The sequence below is a fragment of the Nanorana parkeri genome, unplaced genomic scaffold (genome assembly GCF_000935625.1).
Source record: "Nanorana parkeri isolate BGI_ZX_2015 unplaced genomic scaffold, ASM93562v1 scaffold292, whole genome shotgun sequence".
Classification (NCBI taxonomy): Eukaryota; Metazoa; Chordata; class Amphibia; order Anura; family Dicroglossidae; genus Nanorana; species Nanorana parkeri.
Window position 1 is genome coordinate 625,520 of NW_017306560.1, and position 11,840 is coordinate 637,359.

Genomic DNA, 11,840 nt, shown 5'->3' on the forward strand with positions numbered 1-11,840 from the left:
GGTGACATCCATATCTCATATATTAGTTTCACCTTTTAAGTTGCATTAGTGAAATAAATTAACTTTGCACGATATTCTAATTATTCGAGTTTCACCTGTAGATATCATTTGCAGGGAGACAACTATTGCTGTTGGTGCCACTCCATATTTATGTACATTTGCTGGATGTGTGTGAATTATGGCTGAAAATGAGCAGCAAGCAGCAGTCTACCCGTCTCTGGATAATACACTGTTATTGGTATATCAGTGGTATCACTGTTGAACAAAAAAAACCCCACCAATTATCTTTTTTTTTTTTTTGGTCAGTGAGCAAGTTAAGTGATTTTAAAGCAGAATTAGACCCACTAATTTATTGGTCTCCCAAAGCAGTTCCTTTTTAGGCATGCCAACTGTCAAGGTTGCCAGTGAACTTATGTCAGCTCTCAACCCAACCTTCAAGCTCTAAAATGGCCGGTGTCATAACTGATCATATGTGCAACAACATTGCAACTGCAATCCAAATAAAGAATAAGCTGGCACCTTCTGTAAAGGATAGGAGGGTGTATTTCCGCTATGATTAATGTTAAGAAAAAAAAAATCTGTTGTAAATTTAACAAATGAAATAAACCAAAACACTCTTTATTTTCTTATTTAAAAAAAAAATGCTGCTGATCAGGCAATTGCTGGAGTTGACCCTCCATTTTATTGATTTATGATTGATCAGATGACAGTCACTTGTCATTTCATGTGCGAGGTGGTTCTTGATGCTTGTTGTCCGTTGTCTCTTGTATCTGTTTCCTCCATTCAGAGATCTATCTGGTTTTAAGTACTGTTCGGCAGAGCCTCATTGTAAGAAGGGACTTGTGGTTTGCCCTGTGTGGGAAATTTACTTTTGTGCAGTTCAAGGTCTGTTGGATCAGGGCGTTATTATTCATGCTCCTTTTGGCAGAACAGTTTCAAGGTTATTAATCAAACCTGTTTACGATTCCCAAACCAATTTGGAGCCATTTCTCAGATTCTGGATTTGAAAGCACTTGTATGTATTCACAAATCCCAGATGGAATCCATTTGGTCGGTTGTCGCCTCTTTGACAAGAAGATTTTTGTTTTGTTTTGTTTCCATAGACATAAAAGATGCATATCTACAAGTTCCTATTTTTCAAGCTCATCAGCATTTTCTTCACCTTGCTGTAGACAACCCTCATTATCAATTTGTGGCTCTTCCCTTTTGGGTTGCCTTCGATTCCAAGTGTTTTTACAAAAGTTCTTGCTCCAATTCTGGGACTTTTATGTCGCAAGGGCGTTCCAATTTATCGGATACTTAAGATGACCTTTTGCTTCAAGAAGAGTCTCTTCTGATTTTGGAACGTAATGTCTCGACGGTGCTGTGGACATTAGAGGACTTTGATATTCAGAATCCACCCAAAGTAATTCCTGGTTCCATCAAATTACTTAAAGTACTTAGGTCTTCTGTTGGATACCTTTCCAGCAAAGGTGTTCCTTCCTCAGAACAAAATATTGAAGTTGAAGGATCAAGTTTGGTCACTTCGGTCCTGTCGTTGATGCTCTCTGAGAACTGCATGAGATTTTTGGGTCTGATGGTATCCACCTTCAAAGCAATTCCATTTGCTTAGTTCTATTCCAGGCCTTTACACAGGAATAATCTTACAGCGTGAGACAAGTCTCCATTATCACTGGACAAGATGATCAGATCATCTGTCGGTGCAGGGTTGCTGGCATCTGGGGGAATCCAAGTTTCCGGTCAATGTCCTGGAGTTGAGAGCAATTTGTCTGGCACTGTTTTACTGGACACGTCTTCTGTCCAGGTTCAGATTTAGTCAGAGAATGCCATGGCGATGGTCTACATCAATCACCAGGGAGGCACAAGGAATGTGTCACCGTTGACAGAAGTACATTTAATTTTGGACTGGGTGGAGCTTCATGTTCCAGCAGTCTCAGCGATGCGCAGTCGAGCAGGTGGACTCTCAGGTAGATCCGGTAGAGTGGTCTCTCCATCAAGAGGTTTTTCAGCAACTTTGTCACCACTGGGGAAAGCTGTATGCGCATCTTCTAGCCAGATTTATAGCCAGAGCAAGGGATCCAACGGTGCATGCAGTGGTAGCTTCGTGGGATTGGTGCATCCGGATGTATCTCTTTGCTCCTCCTGACTTTATTACATTCTCTGCTTCGCAGGATAGAACGCATAGGAGTTCCTGCCCTTCTCATCGCTCCAGATTGGCCTCGCAGGGTGTGGTATGCTGACCTGGTTCGTCTGTTGGCAGATGATCTGTGGTCTCTGCCAGATCTCGTCTCAAGGGCCAATCTTCCACCCTGCTTCTCAGTTGCTGGCTTTTATGGTCTGGCTGTTAAATTCCAAGTGTTAAAAGACAGGAATTTCTGATTCTGTTACTCAGATTGTACTTCAGCCTCGTAGATCTTCTACTTGTAAAATTTTTCACCGTATGTGGAAGGTTTAATTTAATTGGTGTGAATGTTTGGGGTTTTCCCCACAGGCCTTTTGCTATTTTGCAAATTTTGTCTTTCCTTCAATCCGGGACAGGTCAACATTTAGCTCTCAGTACCCTTAAGGGTCAGATCTGCCTTATCAGTCCTTTTTCAACATCCTCTGGCTTCTAAACCCATGATTCATACTATATTCAGGGAGTTACATGTGTTGATCGTCCTGTTAGGTCTCAACTTCCAATGTGGGATTTAAACTTGGGATTTAAACTTGGTTTTATCTGTTTTACAAAACCTTCTTCCAATGTGGGATTTAAACTTGGTTTTATCTGTTTTACAAAAACCTCCTTTGGAAACTATAGATATTTCTTTATTGTTATTGTCCAAAAAGGTTGTTTTTCTTGCGGCCATTTACCTTGGCTAGAGGGGTTTCAAAGTTGCCTGCTTTGTCCTGTGGAGAGCCCCTTTTGGTTCTTCATAAGGACAATGCTATTTGAGACCACAGGTTTCTGTTTTTACTCAAGGTGGTTTCAGCCCCTCAACTCAATTTAGGATATTGTTTTTACCGTCACTTTTTCCAGCTCCTGTTCATCCTCGGGCAATTTCTCTTTTATTTCTTGGATGTTGTGTGCTATTAGTTTGTCCGTCACTGCTTCCTTTTTAGATGTTCAAATTCTTTATTTGTACTAACAGAAGGTTCTAGTAAAGGTTGTTCAGCTTCTAGATCCACAATTTCAAAATTGATTTATCAGGTTGTCATTCAATCTTCAGAGTTGCGGCATAAGGCACCTCCTTTTCCTGTTTCCGCTCATTCTTCTAGGGCAATTAGTATTTCTTGGGCCTTTAAAAATAACTCAAATTTGCAAAGCTTGGTCTTCTGCTGACACCTTTGCAAAGTTTTATAAAGTTAATGCCTCCTCTGATTCTAGTTTTGGCAGAAAAGTTCTTCAAGCAGCTGTTGAAATTAATTTTGACAGTTCCTTTTTTGTTGTTGAACTCGTTCGTTTCGTTGTTGTGGTGCCTGCTTCTCTGTTTGGACTGCTTTTTGAACGTCCCTACGTGTCACAATTCTTTAGCGCGGTCTCCCTCAAAGGACAAACAAGAAAATAGGATTTTGTTCTTGCTGTAAAATCCTTTACTCACAGTCCCCTCAATTCCTTTTGTACTGCTTGCTACACCTGGCAGGTGTGAGGTGTTTTGTCCCTAAAGTGTAAAGTTTTTAATTTATTTGCCTAGTGTCCATTTCACCTGGAGCCATTAGCATAACCCTACATCTCAGAATTTTTTCAGAGCGTTGACCCTCAATAGACTGAGAAAAGAATGTCATGGTAAGAAATCCTATTTTTCAATAATCACACTTCTTCATAAAAGAAATAGCATTATTTTTTGGGGTATTGGAGCCAGTAAAGCATTGCACCTGTCATCATTTGATTGCAGGGGCAATGCTCCTTCTCCTGTCCATGCTGAGGTAAGGACAGTAACAGGGAGGAAGATGGAATGTACAAGTGCAGTGATGTCACTGCACTTCCATGCTACGGAGACCTACAAGTCATTCTGCTGTTGTGTCTGATAGGACTAGTAGTTTCTCCATTCACATATCCTGTCCAAGGATCTGTGAATGGATGGCGTGGCGATGTGGGCAAAACCACACACAGCCGTGCTGAATTACAAAATGTAAAGAAGCCTGCAGGGAGAAGAACCCTACGATTCAGGGTGAGGGGGTCTGGAAATATGGGTGTAATATGAAATATGGTCAGAAAGGTAAACCTGTAATAATGAGGGAAAGAAAAGGATAGTTGTCACCATTCAAGAACAGGGAAAACAATCATTGTAAAAATATCCATCTTTTTTAATGGATTTCAGTTTGGGGGAGGGGGGCAGAAAGTGTTAGTAGCTTAACATTGAAGCAAAATAATAGACAAATAAAGGGGTTGAGCAATGAGATTGACCGACCCAATAATGTCGAAGGAAAAACCTGGTACATTTGTTTTGTTACAGGAAATGTGTACTGTGTGAAATTTCTAATGTTAGCTGGCTGTCCCTGGTTTCAATTCAGAGTAAAGTTGGAACTCCTAATACATAAACATCAACTGTTCCATTATGAGAGAGGTTAAAAGAAAAACATTTTTTCTTCTTCCGTTGAAGGACAGGGACACAGGAAGACTTTGGGTTATTTTGCCACCAGCAGGATGATTGAACACTGGCAAAAAAATAAAATGTAGTTCTGCCCTGGATAACACCTCCTACTACCAGCAGTTTTTTTGTTGGTGTTTTAGGAGGTAGGACATCTTTTCTTTAGCTCTCCTGTATTAGGGCTTGTTTCCACCAGCCTGTGCATCTACTGCAAGTCCTGTGCCTGGAAATGCATTGAGCATGCACTTTTTTTTTTGCAATCGCATTACGCTGGAATGCGGGGCATTGCATTACCACGCTTTCCTGTGCGGCCGTTCGTACTGTGGGCGTGTCTGCAGTGCAATTGACTTGAATGGCACTGCCACGCCCCCTCCCACCCCAGAACACGAGGAGACTTTATGTATGCGATCCCTTGCGTTCCAGGCCCGGGCTGGTGGAAACAAACACTTAAACATTAACCAGTAATTGCTAGCACTTTTCTTCAATTTTTTAAAACTTTAATCAAAACGCTTCTTTACATCACAGCTGGGTTCACACTGGGTGTAGGCTGGTTCAGCTGAGCAGTAGGAACGACCTAATTTGCATAGAACACTCTACTATTCTAGTAGAGGTCTCATGGAAGCTTCCCATCTCATATTTTGGTTGGGTCTTATATCAGTACACATATGTAGAGCACTTGAGTTGAATTACTTGACTGCAGAACCCTTGTGCATGATGATGTGTTTAATCTGTATAGTCTTCAAGGGGCCGAGGCCTACAGGCGACATTTGTGAAGAAAAGTAGTATTAGGAGTACATCACAAACACAGGGTGTGGCACATGTGTCCCTTAACTCCAAGAAATTGATTTTACGGTTAGGTGTAAAAATCTTGTTTTCTTTATCATTCATTGAGGGGTGGGCAATACAGCAAGGAAAACAGGTATAGCAAGCCTACAGAACAGTGCAAAAACAGGGGGCAGTCTGCAGTTCAGAGAAATGCCTGTAAGACCTTATGTCCAAAGCTTGACACAGCTGAGACTCACACATCCACCTGCTCATACAGAGAACATATAAGGACCAGATGATGGCTTTGCAAATCTGAGAAACAGATGCCCAATGCCAAAGAAGCACTTACTGATCTAGAATGTGCTTTGACAGAAAAGGGTGAAACCTTAGCCTTAAGCCTATAAGAGGAGTAGGGAACCTCTGGTCTTCCAGCTGTGGTATAACCACAAATCCCATTAGGTATTACAAGGCTCTAAAAGGCATGACTTGCATAGGCAGATTAATAAGGGGGTTTATAGTTAGTTTCACCGCACCTGGAGGTGTGGAGTTTGCCTAGCCCTGGCCTATAGGCTTGTAGATGATCCTTCAGAGTCACAGAGAAAATAGTGGAAGGAGAAGCAGGTTGTCCCTTTGGGGTCCCACAGGAATGACAAAAAGAGAGTCAGTCCTGCCCAAGGAAGATGTAGCTGCAAGATAAATCTAAAACTTCTCTCACTATGTCTGTGAAGGTTCTCATTTATCCAGGTCATGGTATATCTGTAAAAAAAAAAAAGTCAAGGCAACTGGACTTGCTGTATTTTTCCTGAAGACATTTCACTAGTCAGCCAATCAGCTTTCTCAATTCAGAATGACTTGTACAAATTATCTGGGAATCAATATGGTGAATGTTGCTTCAATCCACATAATCTGTTAGTCACAACCAGGTGTTGATTGCATTTGGATAATTGGAGCTAAGAGGTGTTACTGACCTTTTTCCTTTAGATGTAGGTATACTGCTGAATCCTGAACAGAGGGTTTGGCTCTTCTATGCTGTGCCATATGCTGGTGCAGCTGCTGTTTTGGGTCACCAACATACAATTCTGAGCATTCCTCACTGCACTGCATGCACAATGTTGCTCATCTTGTGTTTTGGCATTTGAGTCTTTTTGGTGAACAAGTTGTTGCCTCAGTGTTTGCTGGGTTTGAGCCAACAGAACCAGCCTGGGATCTCTTGGCATCACTGGAGGTTGTACAAGTGGGACTATACAAGTGACACAAAGACCTTTACCAAGGAATAAGACAAGCGATCTTTGGAACAGGACTGCCCTCTTAAAAGGTAGGCAGGGCTGACACTTCGGCTCAGTCAAGCCGAAGCAAATACCTTCGGCTCGGCTGAGCCCTTCGGCTGCTGTACAGGCTATTGTGAATGTACAGCAGCCCTTCGGTTCAACTGAACCCGAAGGGCTCCAGTGGCCGAAGGATCAGCCGAAACTATGGCTGGATCCTTCTGCTCCTTTGTGAAAAGCCCCCTTTGCCTTCAGGAAATCGTCAGTCTTTCTTGGACTGCTGTCATACAAGTCCAGTACCGTAGAGGGATAAAAGAAAATCTGATTTGCACTCTGCATTCCAGAACCTCAAGTAAAGGTTAAATTGTGTTTACTTCTGCTGATTGGGGATGTCATGGAAGAAGTTTGACTTTGCCCATGTGTTCATAAAAGCACTAAAATGTGTTTAGTTGTGTATATATGGATATTATTATCCTTGAATATGGAAAGTCAGGAGGAAGCAGTGTTTGTACTGTTAGGTTCATCTGTTCCTTTAGTATTCTCAGATACCTTGGCTACTATACAACCATACAGAGCAAAGATCAGACTTAATCACTCATGGAGATGGTTGTATATACCATTATGGATCCGCAGTATGTCAAACAGTTGGCATCAGATAGAGATTGAAGGCATACTTTGACTCTCACCAAACGCAAACCTATGCAGATATGGTAACTGCTCATCACACTAATCAAATTCTTTAGTCATTTTTGGAACATGTGCTTTAGTCACATTTAAGAATTATCCTAACTCCATTTATTCCTGTTGAACTTACACTTGCAACCAATATACCTCTTTAGAAAACCAGTTTGTTTATGCTGGTATTATTAAAGACTGTTCCCCTAGATATGTCAAATAATTTTAAATGTATTTACCAATATACACTTGCAGTTCATGCACAGAGTATTGGGCGTCTTTGGAGCCCTAAAATGAGAATAGGCAATGCAATAAAGTACTATCGGACACATTCCTTTTATAGATCACACATACTGCTAGTTCACTCTAAAATACATTTACTTTGTAGCTGTGCTTGGAATTGTGTTTTAATTACTTCATACCTAAATTCTGTGTGTGGGAATTTTTTTCCCCCCACCCCCTGAATGACCAACAGTAGGCTGGGGCTAGGAGATGTGTATACCATTCAAGGTGAGTGGCTCACCACAGGCTCCATTGCACAGTCCCTTGGTGCTGGTCAGGCTCCGTGCACGCTGGCAAAATCAATTGGAAAGTAAATTAAATCACCACACTTTAGGCTACAGCATTCTTTTCTTGTTTATTTAAATGGTAGGAGTCACCCCTGACATGTTATGTGTTGGAGTAGTTTCTTAAAGAGATTCTTCACTGTATTCCCGACAGTTTCGCCAGAATGCTGGCGAGGAAATGGACAAGTGGGATCCCTGTTCCACATATACTGGTCTTGTCCGAGGTTGCAAGCCTTCTGGAAGATGGTTCAAACCACACTGGAATGGTTGCTACAGTCAAAGCTCCCTTTGCAGCCTATTCATTACCTACTGGGCCTTCCGTTCCCCCACCTCCGTAAGCATGATCGTAAACTGGCCTCCCATTTTATGACAGCGGCAAGATGCCTCATAGCCCTCCAGTGGAAGCGCCAGACTCCGCCAACTGAGGTGGAACTATATCAACATGTTAAGGAGGTGCAGGTGTTGGAACACCTGACGGAAAGGTTGAATAACACTCTGCATAACTATAAGAAAGTATGGTCAGCCTGGACTTCTATGGAGGACCAATTGCTAGTATCACGATGAGCTACTATGTCTCAGACGTAGAGGCTAGCCATTAGCAAGGCAGAACCAAGATCAACAGGGACTGGAATGAGACCTAGGTGGCAGACCCGAGGAAGAGTAGGACATGATCAAGAAGGCACAAAGTCACTTTAGAATGTTATACATCTCGGAAGTGGAGTGAGGTACTTAGGTTTAGACGTGCGTATAGATATGTTCCATCCTAATGATAAATATGTTCATGACTTAAATTCATATGCACCTTCTATCGATACATACAGTTTAGTCACTAATATGTGCTAAATATTGGGTGGAAAATGAGCTGGACAGGCAATTTTCTCTTATTGAAGGATTGTGTACCACTCACCTTGGAGGAGTTTATCAGTAGGAAAATGGAATCCTAGATAGATTGCGAATGCTCTTACTTTACATGTATCTTGATATTCCGAGGTCACGGTACTTTGCCCTATAAACAATGAATGCTAACATGTGAAAATGTCTCGATTATTATGCCGATTCCTTCTCTGTATATTTTACTTTTATTGTCCATTTGGTTTATGATACAATACTTTGTAAATCTCACATTGTCAGTATGAAAATAAAAAAGTTTATAAAAAAAAAAAAAAAATATTTTTCAATGGGGCTCTTCAGGGATAAACATATCAGGAATGACCCCTGCTGCCATTTAAATAAACAAAAAAGGAGTGTGGTGATCCATTTTCATTGCCGATTGTAGTCTAGAGCAACATGGCCGATTTTAATCTCTTGCTACTACGAGATTTAATCACCACTTATTGAAAGTCATCTTATTAGCAACACATGGAATTCAGTGAGCTGCAAATGAGGACTGCCAACAAGTGGTTAAATCTCTCGAGCAAGGCGATTAAATTCATCCGTTTAACCCTAGCCTTACACTTAATCAAGGTTATTTACAGTTGTAATGGGAATAGAACTATGCATTCTAAACATTTCCTAAATAGGAATTTGAAAAGTGAATTGTAAAGAAAAGTATCAGAGAAAATATCTCGAAGCAAGTCACACCACACACACACACACACACAGCTGTCCCTGAAGTTGACGTTCAGAGTCTTGCAGGCACATTCCACAAGCAACAACAATATTCAGCTATGCAGGTCACATACACAGGAACCTCAGTACAGGCCAGGATTTGTCTTCTCCATCTAGCACTTCTACTAAAAAAGAGAAGTGGACTGATTTAATCATTATTATGTAACAAATAGTTGTCTATTTTTTGAAAAGACCACAAAAGCAGGCAGGATTGAAACGTTGAGTAATGTTGTGAAAAAGTATTATAAATAAGTAAACAAACAGCCAAAGCATGTACAACAGTATATTGTTCAACAAATAGCAATGCACAACAAAAAGCTGTTAAACCATTATGTATATGCATTTAACTGGAAGAAAGGCATCTTGCATTGCATAAAGATAGCAGTTTCACTGCCTCCAAACCATCATAACTCAGCATCTATTAAGGTGACTCCACTCTTGTGCTACAAGCATTTATCAAAAAAAAACAAAAAAACGATAAAAAGTGTAAGCAGCCCAGCCATGTAACACCAAGAACAGAGAGCTGCAAATTACACCGTCAGGTCACAAACTGCTGGACAGGTGAGGTTCTCATTGCTTTGGAGGGGCACACAGCATGAAGTCAAGGTAGCTTTAGCCGTCCCAGTATCAAATTCATCGCCAAGTCAGTTCTTGAATCTAGTTTGTTCACAAATGTGATTGAATTTCCTGTAAAAACAAAAAACAACACAGTATCAGACTGCATAATTTGAATTTTATATTTGATAAATATAAAGATCGGAAAAAGGATATCATTTTTTAAAACTTCTTAGCCTTAAAAGGAGAATTATGAGGTGAGTGCTTTTCACTCATCCTCATTAGTTCTAGCCGACCTGTGACAATGAGACTGTCTAGATAGGCAGAGCCAGCTGTCTAGATAGGCAGAGCCAGAGTCAGCTGTCAGAGCCAGCTGTCACTCACGCAGCTGGGCAGATCCAGACATAATTGTCGGGATCCGCTTCAGCTGCGGCGCCTCAGTATACCGCAAGCTGTAGCTCGCGGTATACTGAGCTTAGGGTGACAGGAGGACGCTAGTTTGTGTCCTCCCGTTACCCTTAGGAGAACTATGGGGAAAACCCCTAACCCCATAGTTCTCCTTTAACCTCTTGCCGTCCGCCCGTAGTAAAAAAACGGACGGACGGCACTGCAGCATCTGCGGGTACTGTAGCCAAATTGAGATAAGAGCAAATGTATATTTGTTAAATGTTTAAATTGACATAGCACAACTTAAAAAAGTAAAACTTTGAAAAATAATACATTCAAACTAGGGATGTACGGATACCGATACTAGTATCGATATCGGTGCCGATACCGAGTATTTGGGCGAGTACTCGTACTTGCCCAAATGCTCCGATGCCTAGCCTGATACTTACTTCCTGTATCAGGAAGCCGGGCAGCACATCATTACACGCTACCCGGATTCCTGATTGGCTGGGAAACCGCATCCATGCTCCCTCGTCACTTGTGACGAGAGCATGGAGCCGACTTCCTGGCCAATCAGGATGCCGGGCAGCGTGTATTGACACGCTGCCCGGCTTCCTGATTGGTCGGGAAGCTGGCCAATCAGGAAGCTGGGCACTGTGTAATGACGCAGCGCCCGGCTTTCCGATTGGCCAGGAAGTCGGCTTCATGCTCCCTCGTCATCTCATGAGGCTCTCATCTCAGGAAGCAGGGCGCCGCGTCATTACACGGCGCCCGGCTTCCATGATTGGCCAGCAAGCCGGCTCCATGCTTTCTCGTCACATAGTGACGAGAAGCATGGGACAGCTTCCTTGTTAACCTGGAAGCCGGGTGGCGAGTCTTTACACGCTGCCCGGCTAATCAGGAAGCCAGGCGGCGAGTCATTACATGCCGCCTGGCTTCCTGAATGGGACTTCCGGTACTCGGTATTTGGTATCGGTGAGCACCGAAAAAATATATCGGTACTCAGTACCAAAATACCGGTATCTGTGTATCCCTAATTCAAAGCCAAGCTATAACGAATACTAGGGATGCACTTATACTTTTCAGATACCAGTGCCAATACTTGGCATGTTCATGAGAACTACCAGAGTTGCAGCAGTTACAGCTGGGGCCTGGCTCTGGCGCTCCACCATTGTCCTGAAATCATTAGTCTGTATTGTTTTAGAAAAACTGTCACATGGCAATAAACAAAAATGAATCAGTACTTGTGCTTGCAAAACTGGTATCGGTGCATCCCTTTATTTATAAAAACAAAAATGTACTAGTCCCAGGAACTCCGTGTGCTCCTTACAAATGACAGCTGCCTCCTAAATTTTGTATTTTTCTCTAGTGTAGTCTTCGAGCTGGAAAAGTATCTGTACTTGTACCGAGTACTGTACTTGGTATCGGTGCATTCCTAACGAATACCA

The 11,840-nt window shown here is 42.0% G+C and overlaps 1 protein-coding gene across 3 annotated transcripts in view; it reads right to left on the reverse strand.

The window, feature by feature from the left end:
• Window positions 1-9,706: 9,706 nt before the first annotated feature.
• Window positions 9,707-11,840, reverse strand: part of CHFR (checkpoint with forkhead and ring finger domains) — a 43,552-nt gene continuing 41,418 nt past the window's right edge. For all 3 annotated transcript variants that reach the window (XM_018557623.1, XM_018557622.1, XM_018557624.1), the window contains exon 18: window positions 9,707-10,137. In XM_018557623.1, the coding sequence (XP_018413125.1) occupies window positions 10,095-10,137 (43 nt within the window). In that variant the 3' untranslated portion in view covers window positions 9,707-10,094. The remainder of the gene's footprint in view (window positions 10,138-11,840) is intronic.